This window comes from Falco cherrug, chromosome 6 (genome assembly GCF_023634085.1).
Source record: "Falco cherrug isolate bFalChe1 chromosome 6, bFalChe1.pri, whole genome shotgun sequence".
Lineage (NCBI taxonomy): Eukaryota > Metazoa > Chordata > Aves > Falconiformes > Falconidae > Falco > Falco cherrug.
Genome location: NC_073702.1, coordinates 76296874 through 76319768, shown reverse-complemented (window position 1 = coordinate 76319768; position 22895 = coordinate 76296874). Strand labels below are relative to the sequence as shown.

The 22895-nt window shown below is 39.6% G+C and overlaps 1 protein-coding gene across 1 annotated transcript; it reads right to left on the bottom strand.

Annotated features, from left to right (window-relative positions):
• Positions 1-9358: 9358 nt before the first annotated feature.
• On the bottom strand, positions 9359-19519 carry CRISP2 (cysteine rich secretory protein 2). The gene is made up of 8 exons (XM_027808656.2): positions 19440-19519; positions 15808-15869; positions 14025-14153; positions 12667-12757; positions 11984-12129; positions 11332-11426; positions 10533-10621; positions 9359-9864 (listed from the first exon to the last, which is right to left on the bottom strand). The coding sequence occupies exons 2-8, from the start codon at positions 15865-15867 to the stop codon at positions 9740-9742; spliced, it is 735 nt and encodes a 244-aa protein (XP_027664457.2). The 5' UTR covers positions 15868-15869; positions 19440-19519; the 3' UTR covers positions 9359-9739.
• Between the last annotated feature and the right edge of the window lie 3376 nt (positions 19520-22895).

The window sequence follows — 22895 nt, the reverse complement described above, 5'->3', positions numbered from 1 at the left end:
TGGGCACTTGAGGTGGCTCTTGCAGAGATGCTGTTCCTGCCAATGTGAAGTCCCTTACTTAGGTCTAAAGACAAGCAGGAATTAATCTGCTTGAAAAAGCACAAGTAGATAACTTCAGACATGGCAAAGTATCATCTCAGTTGTCTTTTCTTACTGAGGACTGTCTCTGGCTTTCAAAATACAGCCTGGAGCTGTGAATACAGCTCTATTTGAGTTCACTTTACTCTTTGCATCTTGCCAGAAGAGCACAAGGAAAGGGCACTCATCAGGGAAATTGAGAAGTCTTTTGTTCCTCACTTGACCTCTCATGATACAGCTCTTACTGGCATCGACAAATGCAAGTGCACATCAATCTGAGCAATCTTCAGGTTTCTCTTGGGTTGCAGACACTACAACATCCCTTGATTTAGATTTGTTGCCTTCAAAGTGTTCTTGTTACATCCATGTAAAAACAAAAACTTCCCAAAACACAGGACAAGATTTAAATGGAGACAAAGTTTTATTCTACCAAAGCAAAGACATTGGTAGAAGCTCAGTAGTGGGGATGCTGTTAAAAAAACCTGGAAAGATGCACCTAAATTTAATTATTTTTCAATGCTGTTTCAGGATTTCTTAGCTGTGCTAGCTATGGAGTCATTGGCAGCACCGAGTTTGGAGGGTTGTTTTCGAGTGTCAAGGAAGTTGTGAATTCTTCTCAATTACCTTTCACCTGAAGATCACATTATGCACAAAAGAATGTTCAAAACAGTTTCTAGCAACCCCTTCTGTGTTCATCTATTAGTAGAGGTAAAATTGAAGTGGACTTTCAGCGCTGGGTAAAAGTCCTGATCATCTGCACAGATTCTGTGACACGCTGATTTCCCTTCTTAGTTTCACCCTTTCCAGCAATTAATACAAATTTCCTCTACCAATTGTTTTCTTCCCTAACAGTTTAGTTTACATAGTTGATTCCCCCTGCCCACCCCCCCCACCCCCCCCTTGCTTCCCTTGCTTCCAAGTGTCACATTGTAGAAAGCATTTTATATACTTACAAAAGATATTTTTATGGGCTTATGCACATATCACATGTACCACTTTAATAATTTTAAAGATCAACTTAGGTGCCTCAGTTTGCACATGGGTGGGGATCTGTTGCCCTGTGAGGAATAATGGGGGAAAAAAAAAAAGTACTTGTGAGAAATAGTGACTCTAGAGAGCTATGACATCAGGTGATGTAGCTGCAATCCTAAGTGTATTCGTCTCTTTGCCTTGTCTGTGACAAGCTGATTTACAATCCCTGTCTTGTGGCCCAGGAACATATAATTTTTTACTAATTTTTTGTGTTTCTGAGTTTTAAGGTTGTCTATTCTGTCAGCTGTAAATGTTATGTGTTTGTGAAATGTGTCTGTTTCCCTGTTTCCTGAAAACTAGATAAATCATCTTTCTAAATCCTCTAGTTTTTTGCCCCTGACGGTCTTTTACAGTTACAATTTTGCTTAGTACAATGCTGTACTATTCCTGCAAAGGTCCCACGTGCTCCATTTGCTTAAGGAAAGGCCGCATCACCACAGTGATGACTATAGCAAAATCAGGATGCTTTCTTTTTCAGCAAGAGGGTCTGTTCCCATCTCTTCCACTTCACTGTGCCCCCCTATTCAGAAGGTTAAGCACTTCTCTCTCCACTAAATCTTGCAGAGTACACAAATGGTATAGAAATCTTATGTGAGCTACATAATGCTAAGTTTACCACAATAATTGCAATGCATGCATGAAAAGTCAAAGAGGGTGGTTAGGGAATATTCCTCAATGAAAAGATGTGTTAGCTTCAATTTCCCTAGCTAATATAACTCCCAGTGCTACTTTTGTGCAGCAATCCATTCATAGCACCAGATCAGAGAGGGTGCCTGTGGACTGAGACTGTAGGAAACAGGCTCCAGGGAGCTGATCCCAGAAGACCTCCCGCTATTTGTGGCACTTTCATCATTTGTATAAACATCAGCCTCTAAGAGGCCAAGCTGTAATGTTCTTAGTGGCACAGCAGCAAGGTGCCGTTTAGTGGCAAGGCGTGAAATAATTGGTCTGACCTATGTGAGGATTTGTCAAGATTGAGAGATATGTGATTTCAGCACTCAAGAAGTGCTGTAAACTCTGAGCCACACCACAAGTTAAAACCTGTTATAAACTGTGCATATTGTACATGTATAAACACTGATTCACAAGTTCTAATCAGTGCGACCTTGGCACAAATTGCAAATGTAGGTAGAACAGTCAGTACATTAAAAATTCCTACATGAAACTCCCTTATTGCTTGTTTTTCCTATGTACAATTAACATCTCCTTCAGGTGTCTTAATATTAGGCAAGTAGGGACTCTGCAGCTTGAATGCTGACTGAATGGAAGACGTGACCTCTGACCTTCCTGATTAATTTATGTGATTGTTTTTTAGTTACCAGGAAATAGGTACTAAATCACTGAATATGCAGAAGTAGTTCTGGGCTATTGAACTGAGAAGATGAATTTATTATTTCCTGGCAATGAGCCAAACACAAATTCAATGACCAACTGCAACCCAACTTACTGTCTAAAATACAACACCCCCTCTGGGGCAAGCTGACACTGGAGGTACTGCAATGAATTGAGAGCAAATAAATGGGCATCTAAGGAAAAATAATTGCAATGGAAAAGTCCAGTCTCTGAAGTGTCCATACCAACCTGTGAAAGATACGAGCTTTACAACGCCACAGCTCATTAGATGCTTCTTAGTAGTCACTTTCCAGGTACATCTGAAACATATGCTTACCAGCATTATACATCTCATATAGGGCTGGATGACAATCTTTTGTAGTGCTTTGTTCAACTGATCTGTCTAACTGGATCTACCATGGCTGCTAGTGTGAGGCTACTGGAACAATCTAAGCCCCAAAGATTTAAGATTGGTTTATGACGTATTGTGATCAATATTATGTAAAAATGGTCTTGGTTGTTGTTGTGTTTCAAAAGTACCCATCCTTATGTTCATCGATTATATAAAGGATGATCCAAGGACCACCCAGGGGAAAAAAAAAAAAAAAGCCTAGAGAGGTTCACTGAGATGAGACAGGCTGAGACAAAGTGGGGCTCCTGGGGCCATGGGCAGGTGGTGGGAGAGGCAGGCTGCAGGAGGGGGCCTGGAAATCAGGACCATAAAGTGGCAATCAGTTAGCTGAAAGGAATATGCTCGAGCTTGTAGGCCACAAACCCTGGGAGGACAAGGAATGTGAACAGAAAACAATCAACAGGATGAGTCATGCCGGGAATGAGGAACGGATGGCACCAAGGAGAGGTAACACCTTGCTGTTAATTGATGAAAGTGTCCTCTGTAGTTAACCACCAATCAGGGATTGCCTAGTATGTAATGCTTAGCTTAAAGAACCAATCTGTTTAAAGTGCGCAGCTTCTGAAAACATATATAAACTCGTGATTGTGTAAAATAAATCGACATCTCGCTTGCATCAAGCTACGTCCAGGCTCTCCATTTGCCGCAGCAGGCTTGTCAGATAAAGCCTATGAATGTGGGAGTGCACATTAACCTGCACCAATAGTTCTCTGGACAGTCATGACATCACAGAATTCCAGAAAAGCCTGCCAGATAACCACCAAGCCACAACAATAGTGCATGCTTTGGAAAAAATAGCAGGGAGGAGACTCAGAACCTGATTTTGATCTGGAAAGGCTTGCAAGTAAATCTGTCCAGGTTTACCAAACTGCCAGACATGAGGTGTTTGCCCCATTTCCTGCCATTGCCTCAGATACTCAGATTTTGCCTTGAAACAAGAGAAAGAATGCTGTCCTTACACTTCCAGAAGAGAGTGTGTGTAAACTAGATGGTCCCAGATCTTCATCTGGATCTTGCCAGATATTAACTGACTGGCTCTGACATAGGTTGTTGTCACAAGCAATTAGGAGCCTGTTCTACTTACTGGAAGTATTTGTGGCTAGAATTGTGTATCATTAGACTTTCATTGCCTTATGGATCAAGGTGTTGAATACAGAACTTGACTTTGAGTTAGTTTACCTGTAGATGAGAAGTCTGTATTCATAAACCAATGGAGCACCCTGCCTACTCCTTCCTAGCTGGATGCACAGCTTTTAGTAGCAAAAGAGCTTTTATGTTAACATTTCTAATATTAAAAAAGAAGCTCTAATGAAGGACATGTCTTGCTGCTGTAAGCTTTTGTGCAGTAGAACTTCCACCAGCACAGAAATGTTGAGAGGTGAGAATTCTTCACACTTCACAGTTGAAAAAAAAATAATCCCATAGATCATTCTATCGTTCGGACTGTGCTTGAACGGTATTGTATTTTGTTCTCCTCATCAGACTGAGATAATATGTATGGTGTCAAGCATAGGATTGAAAAAAATTTCAAGGGGGTTTGCCTGTAAGCCACAAATTGGGCATGAATGCTGCAAAGGACATCTAGAACTTGTGATTAAATGGAATGATTAAACTTTTCCATGTGATAGATTTCCAGGATATTAAATGTTCATGCAAAAGTTTGATTCTCTTTCAGATTTATTCCTTTTAATCAATTCCTAATGCATTACCCTCTGTGCAATAAAGGAGGAAGGGAAAAAAAAAGCAAGTTTGTCACTTGTGATAACCAATATGTTGAGAAACATCTCCTGACACAAGAAATAGTGACACCTGGACAGGAACCACTCCTAAAAACAAAGCACTAACTGAGGAGTCTGCTTCATAAAAAGAGGAGACATTTTTATGTTTTCTGATACAGAAAGCCTCCTCCACCATATGGCCAGAGTTGTACAGTCACATCTGCACAAGATGTGAATCCATTCTTGTTTTGAAATGACTGGTTTTGTGTAATTTCTGTAGTTCAGAAGCAGTAGTGCTCAGAAACTCTCCCTTACCCCTCAGCGTTTCAATCCTGTGCAAAAATCGCAAGGGCTACATTCCAACTTTTGCCAGAATAAACAGGTTTTGAATGATTAGGAATCACTTTGTGGAAAACTTGAGTTATCATATGTGCCTGCACAAAGAATGCTGTGTATCACTAAATAAAATTAACACGGTTTCACATATACTTCCTTTGTTACCTTCAGCATAGGTTTCTGGAATTTGTTTACACTGGGAAAGGAATTTTAAAGATGATAGGTTAATTCTTATGCATGCCCTAAAATAAAAATTAGTGTTGTAAAGTCAATGAATAAAATAAAAAATCCTGGGTTTAAATCAAAATCTCTCAACAAAACAAGTAAAAGCCTTAATCTGATGTCAGTTTGGCAGCTTGGGTTCTCCACCTTTACTTCCTACTTTATGCAGAAGTGGTCTAAGAGAAGAAAGCAGAGGAGTGTCAATGATGCAAAACAGAATGAGAAAAATGTCATTTGATTCAAAGTGATTGCTTCTGTTACTGTGGAAAAAAACCCCAAAAATCTGACAACAAGCATTTTAAAGAGTCATTTTCAGTTACACGTGTTGAGTTTTGGGTTGCCCATCAGTAACAGAATGAATAGTTAGCATGGGCCATTTCCTTAATGCATGCGACAATAATTCCACGCCAACCTGTTACCTCAACTTCTCAAAAAAAAAAAAAAAAAAAAAAAAGCCTTTCTTCAAGACTTGTTATTGATGCATGTGTCAGAATATCTGTGTTAGTCCTAGGGAACAGCCCAATGGCTGCATTGCACAGACCCAAGACCAGACGACTGAGCCTAGTGACCAGCCCGTGAACCTTCAGACATCACCGATGGGTCAGCGTGGCAGGGAGTGTCGCTTCCTTACTTGTATCTCCTGATGCCTTGTGTCCCCTTGACTTGTGGTTAAAGTGAGATATAGTTATACTGGAGGTGTGGCTTCCAAACGTGATATTATAATTAACAGGTCTTAGTATTTCATAGGTTCTCTATCAGCGTTCACTAATTAATCTCCCTTGGGCTGACTATGTCAGTTTATCTCTGCATTGCAGTTGGTGAGACTGAACGATGAAGGCTGAATGTCTTGCCTGGAGCCTGGAGCGGAGACAGTAGCTGTCAGGTAGCTTCTGAGCGAGAAAGTTTGTCTCCCGTTTTTCACAGTTTAACTGTGGCCTTTACGTTTAGAGGAATCCAATTTTTGGCTGCCTAGCCTAGAAGAGCTGGGAGCAGCTGAGAGGTGGGGAACATCCTTGTCCTGTCCCTGCTCTGATGGTCCTTTGCTGCTTGGTCTTGCTCAAGCATCTTGCTACAGTTTTCTTTCCTGGACATTAACTGGATATTCTGACAACAAAATTTTCTAATGCCATGTAAAGGTTTCCAACCTTGGCTTTCCTTTTAGTATAAAGTCTTAGCTTTAGCTGCCTAACCTGTTATTGTAGGTGCGATATGTGAAGGACATGAGTAAGGCAAGATTTTTGGAAGAGTTGTTCTCTCTATCACATGGATAGGTGGAGGAAAACAGGGAAGATTTAGGTCCATTGCTTTCAGCAAGACTTTGTGATACTGAAAGACCTTCCATTCTGCTTGGCTCACAGGCTGATGGTCAGACAGCCAAATTAGATCATGTGACTAGTGCAGCTGGCACATTTTAAACATAAAAAAATTTATTTCTTCACAAACCTTAAGACTGTTCAAGTTATTTCACAACATTTGTTCAAAACTGTAAGCTAACTGCTGAAGAGCTCTCATATCATTCTCTACAGATAAGACTTAGACTTGTACCGTACTAGTTGCTCTTATCATCTCTCAGCACATGTGCTTCTTGAGAACCAGAATATAAATTGTAGGAAATTCTTGGTGTTACTAGCTTCTTGCATAAACCACACCTAAAAAATAGCATAATTCTGTAGGTGTAACTTCAGCACATGACAAAAAGCATAAGGTAGTACCACAAAAGAAATGACTTTCAGGGCATCGGTATAAAAAACAAATCTGTGAAAAGATAGTCAGAGAATGAAGAAAAATTATATTTGACATGCTGGATCTCAGTGAATTTCATATTGCTTTTACCTCACCTGTATATGAGAAACTCGTATCAGAAACATCTTGGCTTTTCCAAGAACGTGAACAACTAAATAGAATGACACAGGTAGTGTTACATCCCACCTGCTATTTCTTCTATTCCACAGCAATAGGGAAGCAGAACCTTTTGAATCCCCCTGTGAAAGTAAGAAGGTTAATGCCTGAATACCCTGCAATAACCCAGCAGAATGAATGATGCTCCAGGGTGGCACTTCATGACGCAGATCTCTTCCAGCTCCTGCTGCTGCCATGCTCAAACACCCTAGCTGGATACCCAGAGCCTAAAAGTTGGCTCTCTGGGAAGGCAGCTGTCTCCGAAATCTCAGATAATAACATCATTTTTCTTTAAATGTTCATTATCCCAGAGAGAGGTAGGGGAAAGGAAAAGTGTGTGTGTGTAAGGAGTTTTAACACTCATCTCCTTGGTTGTAAAGCAAAAATTAAATCTTGCAAAATATCCCAGAAAACACAGGAGAGTTTTGCCAGAATTATGTATCCTCCTGTAAGAGAACTAGGGTTTTATAGAACAGTATTTTCTGAGCATTTCCAAGGAAATTTACGCCCTTTGAATTACACTTTCTACGGAAAACCACTGTGGTTTTAGGAACCTCAAACAGTGGCACACAGTCATGTTGTTGAAACCGAGATTCACAAAAATAGATCAAGAAACCTACCAGAATTAGTCAGTGATATCCTGGACACCATAAATTGCCTTAATTTGATGGGATAAATTGCTCTAATATGATAGTAATTTGGCCAACAGAGGCAGGATGAAATAATGGAGGGGAAGAAGCCACTACCAGATCGTTTCTATAATGCAGTGATTGTTTTATTCATCCAGTATTAGCTAAGAAATTCTGTGAAAGTGTTGTTAATTTCTAATTAAATTAAGGCCCAGAACTTTAATTTCTAGTACGAGGAGGAGCCTTTTACACAGGTAGCAAAATGAAAAACTGATGCAGCTGAATGTCTGGGGGTGGTTCACCCTCTTGTGTTTCTAACCAGAATTGCAGTCCTGCAGAGAAAATTATTTTTACCGGTCTAAAATAGGAAGGGAAGGTGGTAAGTGGTATGGGTCAGTCCTGCTCAGGGCTGGTAAATGTGATTCAATTCCCATGGAGACCAGCACTCATCTTGAGGAGCAGCTGAAGGTCTGGTAGGACACCTGAGCGCGTGGCACCAGGATGGGAAAACTGTCAGGAGGAAGGTTAGTGCGAAGGAGTTTCTCTGTTCAGTGAGAAGCTGCTGTTCCAGATATTTGTTCATTTTTTAGCATCAATCAGGGTTTATAAACCGTAAGCAAGGAGCTTCTATTTCCTTTGTATCTACCTTTTCATGAAAGCTCGAAATATAAAGGTCAAAGCTATAAGATGATTCTCCAATACAGTTTTATCATTGCAATAATATTGTCAGTGTCTAAAAAGGTATGACTGTGATAATGCCCCTTGCTAAATGTGTCAGAAAGTTTCTCCAAGTAACCAGTGCCACTGACAGGTAACAAATATATGTCCTCAGTTGTGGGTCAATAGACGTACACAGCCGTTTGAAGTCATGTCCTGCATGGCAAAGGGCCTGGAAAGATGAAATGAAAAACTGAAGGAAATGCATCGTTAGAAGCAATACACGAACTAAGGGGACACTAGCAGATCCATAAACATCTTCCTGGGCAGGAGCTGGTGGCCTGCCTGCAAGCAGGGGCGGGAGAAGGCACACCTGAGGCCCTCAGCTGAACTTAATCCTCTTGGAGACACTTTAAGGCATGCACTGGTAGGAACTGGCACTAAGGTGGTTGCTGGGAAGTTCTGGAGAAAATCAGGTATTTTGATGGGGATTTGGGGGGGACTTGGATCTCTTGCCTTTTTTTTTTTCTCCTTTTTTCCCTTTGTTTTTTCGTTTTTTTCTTTTTTTCTCCTTTTCTCCTTTTTTTTTTTTTTCTTTTTCTTTTTATGGTAGCATATTTTTTCAGCATGCTGCAATAGGAATTCCAAACAAGTGTGTGGCAAACTTACTCAGAGATGATGGGAAGGGATATATATATACTATACCTCTTTCTTTATATAAATGCTTTTAAAAAGCTTCATATTTCTTGACTGTTGGTGCCATATGAAAAAAAAATATATAATTTATCACCTGCAGACACAGATGTGACAGAAACTTTGTGTTTAGGCCACAGAGTAAAAGCTGGCAGATTCAACTTGTGCCTCTTATTTTGGCTGTACAAAAAGATGCATCGCTTTTTGCTTTGACTTTATTTTTCTGTCTCATCCCCACTCACATGAAATATTGAAGAACCTTGAAATAACCATGAGGAAATTTCCAAATGAAAAAACTGAATTACAAATAACTTCAGTGAAAAGCTCTGTTTGTGAACCAGTGGTAAATCATGTATTTATTTAGCAGAAACATATTCCATTGATAAAGAAAAGGTAACAGAGGAAAGTTAAGTGGCATTTAACATAATCTGAAAAAAAAAGTGAAGCATTTGCAAAGTGTGTTTCCCATTAAAAATAAATGAATCAGTGGAAGATCTACTGCAAGGAAAACCACAAGGGCAGGCATCAGTAGCTGAAGCATGATTTCTGTAAAGTCTAAAATAACATCGGAGGTTATTTTGAGCTACTAGACTTATTTAGGACTGAAGTAATGGTGAGATTTCAGAAAAAAATCTGAGTCAATCTGGACACTCAGAGTGAATACCCTTCACAGTGAGTTCTGCTCTTTCCTAATAAGTCTCACAGCAGCTGTAATGACACTCACCAGGTCACTATATGATTTCAGTGGTGCATTTACAGGTAGCAGGACACTTCTTCATCAGTGAATTGCTACAGGTAAGCAAAGTTTTCAGTTCTCTGCAGTTTTCGAAGGAGTCTTTATACTTGCAAGGATTGGCTAAAATACAAAAGATAGAAACAAAACCAATGGAATATCAATTGAAAACCAGGTCCTGGTCTGATACTTCTGTATTTTCCAAAAGTTCCAAATTTTCATGTCTGTATAGTCCTCGTACTTTTGCTCTGCTGTTAAAATTGCTTGAATATTATGGAAAAGGGAATGCAGGGAGAAAGGTGATATCTCACAGTTCTCATCTGTTTGCATGCTTCAACTTGCTCCACATGGAAGTCTGCAGAACCCAGGGGGCCATGCAGATATTCATGTACCTACATATATGTGAAGCCTATCAATGTGTTTGTGCCCTTAGATACAGATGTATGTCAAGACACCTTGTTTGGAGCTTTCTGGAAGAGGACAGTGGAAGATTGATGGTGATAATGCACCTATTGGTCAGCAGCAACACAGTTTAGTGTTAGCACAGCATAGCTGAGGTTGGCAGGGACCTCTGGAGGTCATCTGGTCCAACCCCACTGCTCAAGATTGTGCCTGTTCTGGTGGGATGTTTAACCACTGTTATTTGTGGAGGGGGAATGAAAGCGGCAGCTCTAGGATTTTTTGTCCTGATTAGCAAGAAGAAACTATACAAAAAGTAAAGTGCTACATAAGAACAACATTATTATCTAAGGTAATGCAAGGTTTGTTGTAAGGAGAAGACATTCACTTACTGCAAAGCCCTTTGTCACAGTGACCGGGACAGTCAGCACATTTTGGTCCGCTCTTGTAAGGTGTAGCTATTTGCATTACATTATTTCCTCTGAAATTTGAAAAAAAAACAGAACAAAACAAGATCAAAGCACAGCTCTAAGCCATTAGCAGGAGTTTATGATATTTATCACAACAGAAGGCATCAGGAATTTTTTTGGATAAAATAATTTTCATAGACAGTTATGTTTTAGTATCAGATATTCATTGAATGCAATAATTTTGATTTTAAAGAATGAGGGACATTAAGGGACAATGAGTTTTAGAGAAAGATGATTAATTGATTATTTGCATTTGTATAGCATTATCATTAACAAAAATCTTATGTTCTACCTAGTTCTGCTTTTCTAATGGCTTTCAAGTGATTGTGGCTTATAAGGAAATAACCTCAGCAGATGCCCTCTGCCTTTCAGACGTGCTCTTTGCCTCTGTGAATATTCATTTGCTGTTGGCTTTCACTTTGCATCTGACTTTCTTGCTTGTGGTCAACGTTACAGGATAATTTGTGCATGATGCCTGATTCTGACAGGGATAGATCTTTGTTGTTAAAATTTCCCTAGTATCTGGTTCAATGTGAAAATAACATAAATATTACTATTTAACCTGATGTCAAACCCACAATTCACATCAGTATTTTCAAAATTATAATGGTTAAAATGAACTGTAATAATTTTATCCTACACATGACCAATGGACTATAGAAATTTTTGGAAACATATCCATAGTTATCTCATCTTAAATAAGTAAAAAGTCAGTACGTACGCAGGACAGTATTGGCAAACATAGAAGTATTTGAGCTCGCTCCTAGGACAGTAGGCAACTGCACATCCAACCTGGTAACTGTTATACCAGATTAGCTGTAGAATAAAAAAGAAACATTATTTTAGAGTCGTGTTTTATTGAATTCTCATCAAAGACCTCACCAGATAACAGAACCAGAACATTTTTGATTTTTCTGTTTAGCTTTTAAGTTTACAGCTTACCTGTCAGAAGAAGTAAATAGAAAAATAAGTTAACTGTGTCCTACAGTTTCCTATGGTTTTGAACACAGCTTCTGGCAGGACACTAAAGTTTAATTTCAAATATTTTTGCTTTTACATTTCTTAATCAGCTATTTCAATCCCTATATAGAAAATATTTATTTCGAAATTGAAGGTATTGATTATTATTTTTTTTTTTTTGGTACAGAATAATATTTGTCTTCTGGACAGCTCTTCCAAAATACTGGTTCCATTGTCTTAGAATTAAATGAAAAAGAGTTTTAATTTATCATTCATCTTTGGATCAGAGTGTGAATGATAGATAATGGTTTGATGACAATGATCATTTTTTTCTAATGATAAATATCTCCCAGCTCCCTTAAATGTACTCCTGTAATTCTAGTGTATCATTGCAGTCTTTCAAATCTCCATACCTGAGTATAGCTCCCAATATTGGCATTTTTCTTGATTGCTCCAAGTCCATACTTGAAATTGGAGGACTGACTGTGCCAGGCTTGAATTACTTCAGGCCATGTTTTTAGGTAAGATGACAGCAGTATATTCTCACCACAGGTGACACCTAAGTAGAAGTAAGTTTATTTTATGACTTAGGAGAGAAGCAAGCTATAGGGTGGGAGGTAGGACATAAGGGTTGTAGCTACATCCTAAAAAATATCTCTATGATGCCACCCTATTTGCCCCGTGATTTTAAGAGGAGGATAGTACACTTGATCCTGTGAAAGCTGCAGGAAATCTTACTCTGGTTTTGGTGAGCTTTCAGTGACAGGTATTTGACTACAAAATGTTACACAAAAGTATCTGTACTTAGTCATACCAACAGCCATCTACTGTGCTGTCTTGTCTCCAGCAGAAGCCAAAAGTGGACGCTTCAAGAAAGGTACAAATATAGGGCAAGCACACAGTACCTCTCTCTGTCAAGTTCCAACAATTTGTCTTTAAGAGTATTTATCTGACAAAGATGATGGTTTTGTGTTTAATAATCCTAAAAAGATATTCCACAACAGATTAAGAGTTATCCTCATTTCTAGTTCGCCTGCACAGGAGTCGTGTAAATTAGCATTAACCCATCAGCTTAGGCTCCATACTTCTCACGCACCATTAATGACTCTCTGATTGCTTGGACTCACTTCCATCCCACACTTATTTGCCCATTTCTTCGCGTTTTTGGCAGCTTTCTCACTCCACACCTGAAAGACACGAAGGAAGAAGTACCCAGGTCACAGACAGCTAACGCAGCCCACCAGGGGGAAAAACAATAGGGTGCAATTTAGGAATTTTGTGTGCTGAATTCTCCTGAGGTCCTCAACAGAAAGCAGAGGAGTCATGCCAGTTTACACTACTGGGACATGGGGAACACATTTCTTCAGCTCTTAAAAATTGCAGGGTGGGTTATTCTGTACGCTATCACACAGGTCTGATCTCTAGGTGGCCCTGATTAATAGGAATTTTATAACATACTGTTGCTTATTTTGGCTTTGTGTCTGCATTAACGTTGCAGGGTGCAGTGCGCGGAATGATATAAAACTGATTTTCAGCTCAGCTGCAGCTAAGGTGTAGTGACAGACACCAGCTGGACTTTGAACCTGGGGAATGTTTGCAAGTCTCACCATACAGGCTTAGCCATAAATCACTGACCAGCTCATCTGCTCGTGGGATAGGGATAACAAAGAATATCAGGGGTGACAGGGATGGGAGCAGTGATGGGTGATGCAAACTCAGCTGAGGATAAATGGCTGTGTAGATCTAGGTCATTTTTTACTCCCCTTGACCGAGGCATGCTGTTGCTCCTGCTCCACCTTCCCTTCATCCAGGGTGGGTGGTTTTCTTCTAAGGGATCTGCTTATCCCACAGACTAGACTCTTATCCATCGCCTGAGAGCTGCCGCGCATTTTGTACCTTTTCCCCGTTTAAAATGCTTTCCCTGAAAAGGTGCTTTTTTGCAACGAACAAAGGCAAGGCAAGAACTTGTGATTCACTGTGCAGGCTATGTTAACATATGCCTGACAGTAATAAAGAGATGTGGTTGAGGCAAACCTGTGTTTATTGTTCCTGCAGACAAATAACCCTGAGCATGGAGCAGTTCCTACGTTGCTTAGTTGAGTTTTTCTAAGTGGAGAAACTAAGACATGTAGGTTAGGGGAGAGGCTTCGAAAAGCACTTGTGGCCTGTCCTGAGACCTCTGCAATAATTTAAAATTATTATTAAATATATATATTATTTAAAAAAAATCTGCAAAAATAATGGAAAAAACCTAGTAACTGCAGTATCAAGGTGTGTAAAATTAAGCATGAAGCCTGCAGAAACAAAGGGAGAAATTCTTGATTTCTTCACCTCAGTCCCAGAGCACCTTTCCTGCCCTCTCTGCTCACCAAGAGTGGGTTGTTTAGAAGGCTACAGGCTTCTGCTGATGATGTGGAAAGTGGGCTAGTTGCCTAGTTGCAATGCATAGCTTACCATCTTCAACATGTTGCTGGCAGTGGGAATTACAGATCTCCGTATTTCATTGTGTTGGTCAAGGATCTCTTTTTGGTTATGAGACTTAAAATGAGGAGACAAGATGTCTTCTTGTTTATACTGAAAACCCTGGGGGGGGGGGGGGGGGGGGGGAGCGGGGGAAGAAAATCAGACAGTGAAGGTTCCAGTTAGCAGAAGTTTAATAAACAGGATAAATTATGAACTTCTTGTCAAAATAAAGCTTCTTGGAAATTCCCAACTTTCCTTTACTGGTTCTTCTATTCTCACAATTGCTGATTTTTCTTTTTTCCGTCCTGGATTTGAACTGCACTTTTCATTAGGAGGCATGATCCTAAACAAAATGTGTGGATAGGAATTCTACCTCATAGAAGTCTCCACATCAAACATGGAGAAAGTTTAGCTCTAGAACAAAACCTCAAGACCTAGAACCAAACTCAAGACCGGCTTTGACCTTGTGTGTGCAAAAAACTCCCTAGCCCTTGTCAGTTGTAAGCTTTGGAAATATGTGAAGCTGGATCAGAGCTTAGGACTGTTTGCACACCATCTTCTGAAATACCTAAGGTCAAGAAAACAATGATTTAGACTGTCTCTTACATAGCGAATCCTTGCAGAGAAAAAGTTGCAATGATTATATTGGAGTTTTCAGCCTAAAACTCCCGCAGGAAAAGATTCTTCCCACTTAAAGTCTAAAAATGAGACATCCCAACCAAATCTGGACACCTTCACTTTGTTTGTCATTACTGAAAAGGGCAGAGGTAGCTCTTCCCACAAAATCTGAACTCTTTTTTTAGGACTGGAGGAACCATTGTCTACAAGTACATCTTTCTCCATCCTTTGTAGGGAGACTCTGGCAGAGACCTGGACAGCTAATACTTTGATGCTTAAGTCAGTGAGGTGAGTCCTGCCATTGTTGTGCTGGTCTCTTTTCTAGACACTGGTTCATCTTATTTAATTTTAGATATGTATACCATAGGTGTAAATATCTAAAAATTACCTCAGTTTGCCTTTGTGGCCAATAAGAAGAGCACAGAATGAGAGAGACTGAGTTCTGAAATATCCGAGTAATATGAATGACTCCCACTGTATGCCTTCAGAGCTCAGTTCTGGGTTTTAAAGACTGTAGTCAGTGGCTCCAAATGGCACCTAGTGCCACTTGAAATGCCCAGAAAGTCGTCCCTTGCCTCAGGCTGTTGCTCCAGAATGGTATAGGTGACTTACAGCTGCACGTGATGGCTCGGATACTCAGGAGAGTCCCAAGCTGCACTAAGACACTTCTGTGCGGGCAGCTGAACCTCCCCCCAGAGGCGTCGTACACCTTGTTTAACTTAAGACAATTACAGTGGTAGAAATAACACCTCAGCCAGATATTTTAGGCTGCTGCTATACTCAGATAAAAGAAACAAGCGACTTAGGACATAGCTCACCTGAGATTTATTGAAGAAAAAGACAATTGGCATAACTGAAGTACTTATTTCTTTTTATTCTTCAATAAGCAGATCTCAATAAATAGCTCACACACAAGTGCCTGCACAGTAGATATCTACATCTTACAGGATTAATCCTTTTTAAGGAGAGGTGAAGACTAGATTCCTGATACTTAACTATTTCAAAATAGCTTCAGTTCATACTTTTTGAGAAAATGTATTTTTAAAATGAGTCATGTGAAAAGAAGAATATTTTGATAGGCAGAGGAAATAATACAAAAATCTATGAAAAACGCTGTGCTCAGATATAGCTCTTTTGCATAAACGAATGCTCCTACCTGTCCATCAGACTGGTGTAGCAAAGCAGCCAGGAGAATGATTGCAGTTAGTAGACTCATTTCTACAGAGAAAAAACCAAACCCCCAAATCCGTTAATCTCTGTTGCATAAAGTTTGTGTTGTAATGTGGTATGTGAGCAAGATACAAAACTGTTGCAATTCAAGCCTGACACATAGATTATTTTAGTTGATACCTAGTACAGTGGGATGTGCCAAAACTGTGCAAATGAGTGTATGATGGTGCATGGGCACTGCTGAAACAGAGAGAAGACCACCTTGCATGGAAGCAGGGACCATAAGTAGCATATAATTGCATGTTTCTTGTAAGAGATGGATCAACCTCCTTTTAACTTCTTTATTCAAGATATCTTGAATTTGCAGCATTCCCTTCGTCTTTGTCTCCTTATGTAAATAAAAGCCCATTAATTTGTTCAGTAGGGTCACATTAGTGTCCTGCTCAAGCAAGCATCACCTGTATTGGGAAGCTATTTTGGAACACACAAAACAGTTGTCTCCATTTCTTTCCTGCTCCCTGTTTCCTCATTAAATCAGCATCATAATGGCTCAAGCAAATGGTGATGATCACCTTCAAGTTACACCTGACACACAGACATAAACCAAACCTTCAGGAAATAATGTTGGCTATTGCTTTCTGGCTACTGAGACACCTTATAGAAGCAAATACCACAGTATGTACACAGAGAATCTGAAACCCACTTATATTAATGGGATAATTTTTCTGTGTGTCAGAAAAAGCAAAGGTTATATATCTTTGCATTACTGAGGATATACAGGAAATCATGTCTTTTTGGTTGGTAAAGAATAAAGATGTGACAAAATGCAGAGAAAAGGGAACTTTGAGCTCAACAGGCTACTTTAAAAGAAGCTGAAGCAAGCAAGGAAAATAGACATAACAAAAATCGTCAAACATAATAAACCTTAGAGCTGGCTTCTGAGAAAAATCCACAGTGTGAGCAGTGCAGGTCAGTGGTAGAGGTCTTGGCAATGCTGCTGGATAGGAAAACTACTGGGATAACACCTGTTAAAACCATAAATATACAATGAAAATACAACCAATCCACCAATCCATCTCTGCTAAGTGAATAAATAAACATTTTGACGTTAGGTGAGAAGAATGAGCTAAGAAAGACTGCAGAGAGCATTTCCTTCCAGCAGGAGCTCAAGGATGGATTCACACCTCAAAGAATTTACAGCAAGTTACCAGCGTCCTGGAAAAACAACTTACATTTCATTCCCTTTCCACTGGGTAGAACGAATATTTCTCGTTCCTAGAGCGATGACTTGGAAGAGGTGCCATTTACAGCATTCTTCATACCCCGTTCATTGTTTAACACCTGAAATGGCCTCTAGATTTTTGATCTGATCTCCCTTTTATTTACATTGGGTTTACATTGCTGAGGTCAGTGGATTTGCTTGCTATCTGGTCCTGTGTGAATGAGTCAGCCTACATCTGCGTGTCAGAAATTGCTGCTTATTATAAGGAAAATAATGATAATACTAATACTGATGGCAGTTCAGAAAGTGTTACCTTTCTTCTTAGATGCTTTGGTGTGACTCATTTGCAAATAGTGCAGCAGCTCTAATACTTTCATCTTTATGAGGAGCAAGTTCTATACATGGTGGTCTCTAATTGGGCACAAGCAGGTCCGTTTATAACCCTCGTTTGGAGCTAAATTTCCAACCAAATTCAAGCCTGGACAGAGGGCCTGGGAAAGGCCTGCCAGAATACTGGAAAATATGAAGTTTTTCCAACATCTTCCTTTGCTGGTGAGACCCCTTTTATGTTCATTTTATGCATATTTCACACTGGTTTGCAGTAGGAGTATTCCAACATATATGTTACAGTGTGTAATGTCATGGGAAAGGGCTTGCTGTAGCAAGCCTCTTACCAGCATTTATCTTCGAGGGTAGGAGTGATTTCCTCTGAATTTAGATGCTGATAACTATAGGCATAGTTAGAAACATTAATCATTTTTACAACACAGGCTAGACTTGCCACTAAGATTGGAGGTCAATCAGCCAAAGAACATTAATGTACCATGTGACTTTTAGACCCAGGTGAAAGATCTTAGGGCTAATATTCAGAGCAGAGTGTTCATGAACAAATATAAGGCATGAGTCCACATAGCAGATCAAGCCACTGTTGGAACAAGGTAAGTTCTTTACTTAGATGCTCAGCTATGCAGTTTCAACCTACCTCTAAGGAAATTAAACCAAAGAAGAAAAATGAAAACACTATTGTCTCTTCACTTGTGTGGTAGCAAGGCGAGATTAAGTTGGCTGAGTTCAGACCAAAAGGTCTACTGCTGAGTTGTTCTGTGCCACATGCTGTAGTCTTTCATGAGCTCACAAGGTGAGGAGCTTGGTGTATTCGTACCCAAACTGACACTAAGAAAAACGGTAGCACAGCACCACCACGCAGAGATGTAGGTTTGAATCCAATGGGCTTCACAGTTACATCATGATGGCATTGTGCCTGGACTAACAACTCTTTAACTCAGGAGGTCTGTCCAGCCCATGTACGCACCAAAAGAATGTGATCTGATGACTATGATGCTCCTGGTACTAGGTTGCAGCTAGACTGGTAATTTATTTCAGTGCTGTATTCCATTGCATATTATAAATCAACAAGACATATTCTATCACACCAAAGACTTCATGTCATTCAAATATTGAGTCTTTAGTTTGTTTTCCCATAAAGGAATAAAGAAATAGAAGAAAGCTTTTAGGTAGGTCTGCTTGAAAATTGGACATTTCATGCAAATTTGATTGGATGTAAAAAAAATAGAATAAAATCTATGGTTAAAAATCTAGAAACAATGTTCTATTAAAAAGATACAGTCCAGGATTTTCATGTTTAGTATTTGTACTTCACTCTTCAGTAGAGCTTTTTTCCTACCAGCTGGTAAAGCTCTCAGGGCATAGCAGGTTTGAAAGTTTGTAAGAGTGGGAGTATTTGTCTTGATATTTATATTTATCTTACTCTTTGATATAACTTTTTGCTACCTTCTCTGAATTTACATTTTTAACTTTCATTTTATATATAAAAAAATCACTCTGCATTAAGAAAATGCAATCAACTTACTGCAAGCTATAAGATATAGTAGACATTTTGATAGCATGTGTACGTGAAAACTTGGACAGATAGTTAGCATTTCTAGATGAAAAATTCTTAGTTCAGCTGTACTAGTATATCCCAACAGTCAAGTGAAATAAATTCAACATAAAAATAATAAAAATGACCTTAGAAAAGCATTTCCCATGATTGGCCACCCTCAGCAAAATGGATCAATTTCCATTCACGTTTGAAGAATGGAGCAAGCGAGTCAAAGTGTTACCTTCTAATCTAAAGAAATATGGGAATTAGACTTCACTGAAGCTGTTTCTCACCCACACAGGCGGGAGGTGTGTTTTCTAAGCAGAAGATACAATTTATTTTTAAATTCTTCCTCTGGCAGTATTATAAGGAGACATTTTCTTTTAATTATCACATTTGACACAGCTTAAATATTAACTACATCAGCCTTTGTAGCACAGTGCCTAATCAATACTGACCAAGTGACTCTATAGAAGAAATCTTTAATACTGAAATTAAATTCTGCATACATTACCTTTGTCCAGCCAGAATCCTTCTGTATCTTAGAAAGAGTGACCGGAGTGAGGAAGGCTCTCCTCACTCTAGAGCTCTGTGTGTGTATACATATATATATATCTATCTATATGTATATGTGTGTGTGTGTGTGTATGTGTTCCCTTCCCTTCCATTGTCAATATTTATTGCCATTAAATGACATCAGCTTTGGGGCTGCACATTTTAGAAGAAAAAAGTTTTCTTAGAGGAACAGGTGACTGAAAATGAACCAATCCAGCTGCACTGTTCTAGTTTTTTTTTTTTTGCTTGTATCCAGGGCAAGGAAAGAGAGAAGATAAAAGATCTGTCCTTTTGCAGCACTTTGACTTTGCCAGAACACTTGTAGCCCAATAAGCAAGCTGCAGGGCTGATGTGTTCAACAAACAAACCCTAACGTTTAGGGATGTTTGCTTTGCAATTGTCTTTTCTGGCTGGCAAAAGAGTGGAATAAATATTTTAAAGCAGAGACGTAAGTCAGCAACTCACTTCTTAGCCATGCATGCACAGAATCACCTACACACTGGGCTACACACTTTCTTCCAAGTGGTTCCTAAATGTCTGTTTGCAAAATGAAATTTATATTGCACTAGCTCACCGAGGCCAAAAAGCTTTGGCACTAGGCTTTATTCACTTCATGTGTTACTTAAGAGTAACCTATTTGCAGAATGGCTACAGACGTGTGCATCTTCCCCCTGCAGTGTGAAGACCGTGTGGCATTTGTTTGCTTTTTTGCTTCAGTGCAGCATCACTCAGCTCACTTTTCCTTTTTGCAGAATCTTTGCTTCCACTCATTTATAAGGTAATACCATAAAGTCAGCTTTGACAGGTTCTCAGTGCTCAGCCCTTCTGTATTTAAACACAACCTGTCTTGCTTCCCTCCATGCTGCCTGTTGTCTCTTAGAAGGCACAAAGCATCTGCACATCTCATTCCTTTCCTGCAGTTCTCTTCTTTGTCCTTGCCTTTGCTGTGATACCTTGCACACCGAGCACCATTTTCGTTCTGCTGGGTCAAGGCAGTGCACAGTACAATTCAACATTGTTTCATTGCTTACTGTTTGCTGCAGTATTTCTCCCAGCTACATGCTGTTGCCAGCATTTTAATTCTTTATTTGTATAGTGGGCAACGCTACAGAAAGTTGCTTGTGATAAGCTCTTCCATTTCCTTCCATGCTCTGAGATAAGGGCAAGAGTGCTTTATTATCTGAATTGTTCATGACAGCGTTGATGAGACCAGAGTTATCGCCATCAGAAAGCCTAATTAACTGCCTATCACAGTTACTAAGATTGCATCTCTATTGACTGTAAGGGGAGACGGTCTAGCACTTCCAGATACTTGATGTTCTGGGAGATAGTTCCATTATTTTACCCTATCCACTGTACTCAGTAATTTTAATTGATTTTCCACAGTCACCTGAGCTTTATTTGTATTGTTAAAATTAAATAATACTACTGCAAATATTTCTTTAAAATGTGCCACACCTTTTTAAATAGTGAAAACCATTTGTTCTACAAAGAAGGTCTGTTAGATATGCTACAGTTGATGGTCTACAAGTAAAATTATTAGGAAGAAATCAAAGATTAATAAAACTGACATTTGGGACCATGGTACAAAGAGCAATTTAATATATCAATTCCCATTTTCTCATGTGGATCACCTGAAGGACTGGAGTAATTTAATTAAAAAAAATTTAAAATTAATTCCACAGGGTTCTACAAATTTATGTATTTTTAAAAAAGATAAATCTATGGAAAGTTCTTTAAAAAAAATATCAGCTTGAGAGATTTGACTGTGGCAGTTCTTCCAACCCTTATATAAATCTAAACTACAAGAATCTATTTTGACCTCAAGCAATGAAGGTAAAATTCCTGTTTCTTTAGTTAATGACAGCTTAACCAGTGCCTTTAATTAAAATTCATGGTGTTCTGTGTGGTTTAGGTTTCACATAGACTTTTTCTTAGCTGAAGAACACACCTTGAAGACCCAATCCTTTTAGCCAACTTTGTTTTGCAGAAGGGAACATCATCCACTTCTTCCACACAACCCAACTCACCTTCCACCCCAGCTTATTACTGGGGAGATAACCAGCAGGGCAATAACTCTAGCAGTTACTGCCAGATGGGAGTAGATGCCACACAAAGAAAGCTAGCCCAGTCAAAGGCAAGGCACATAAAGGCAGAAGCTATGAGTGTCTTTGAAGGCTGTTGGACTACCAGGGTTGAGATGTTGGGTGTAGGCAATGTGCAAATTTGGTGGTGTAACTACTGCAGCATTGGGTTTGAGCTGGTGTGTGTTCAGCCAGCACGGAGAGCAGGTAGAGCAAATCCACCCTCCTCAGAGACATACCACTCAATGTCTGCCCTCAATCTTCAGAGAGCAAAGCTGCTCCTCGCAGGTCTTGCCCACCATGTTTCAGCCCACTTGGATGTACGGGATACATCACTGCCCACTGTGGCACAGCTACTGTCTTTAAGGGTCAACTTTTGCTTTAATTTTATTAAGGAGGCGTTGGAGGCATGGTTGCCTACCGGTGGTTTCTCAGGTCCGCTGTGGGAGGCCAACCTGCATGTGACTTGGCTGCTGAGTTTAAGCCTCTGCTGAAATGGCTTAATCGGGTCTGAAGCGGTGAGGGGTAAGGAGCAGCTGAGCAAGACCCAACCCATTGCCCACGAGCTAGATCTGGAGAGAGACTTCTGCTCAGTCCCGAGATTGGTTTGGTCTTGTCCTTTTAGTGGCTGCTACTGAGCTTGTGGTGTTTATATACATAATAAAATGTGACTGTCTTGTAAGTTTAAAACTACTGTGAATAAATATTGCTCTGGTTACTTGCTCTTTGGCCGCTAGCAAGGAAATTCGCAGCAAGTGAGGCTGCGGAGCTGAGCACACCCATAACTGCCTGGCTGTGGTTACCTGAGGCAGTGTTATTTCAATAACTGCTCACCTCTGCCACTGACAAATCATCTTATAAATAGATGTAATAGTTCAATATATTTCTATATAGCCTACAAAATAGGAAGGAAGTGTTTCTGAATTTCCTGATCTCTTGCTTTGCAATAAGAAGGGAGATTTTTAACTTTTTGTGACTTATAAACAGGAATTCATTACTTTTACATTCTTCCTTAGTGAAATCAGTACCCTAGAAACAGAGCACAGGAGAGGAAAATATCGTGTTTTACTTCCCCGCCCCCCCCCCCCCCCCCCCCCCCAAGAACGAAGGTCATGACGGCAATTAATAAAATAAGAGATAAAATTGTCAGTATAATCATGTTAGTCACTCCAACTACCTGCAAGGATTAGCCAGGTAAAATCCTTTAATTTTCTGTACAGATTTTGTTTGTCAAAAAATCTATTCGAAAGTACTAGTCTGATTCTTAGAAATAATTTTTTAAAGAGAATGATGGCGTCATAACTGAATTCAGAAACTTATAACAAACCTAG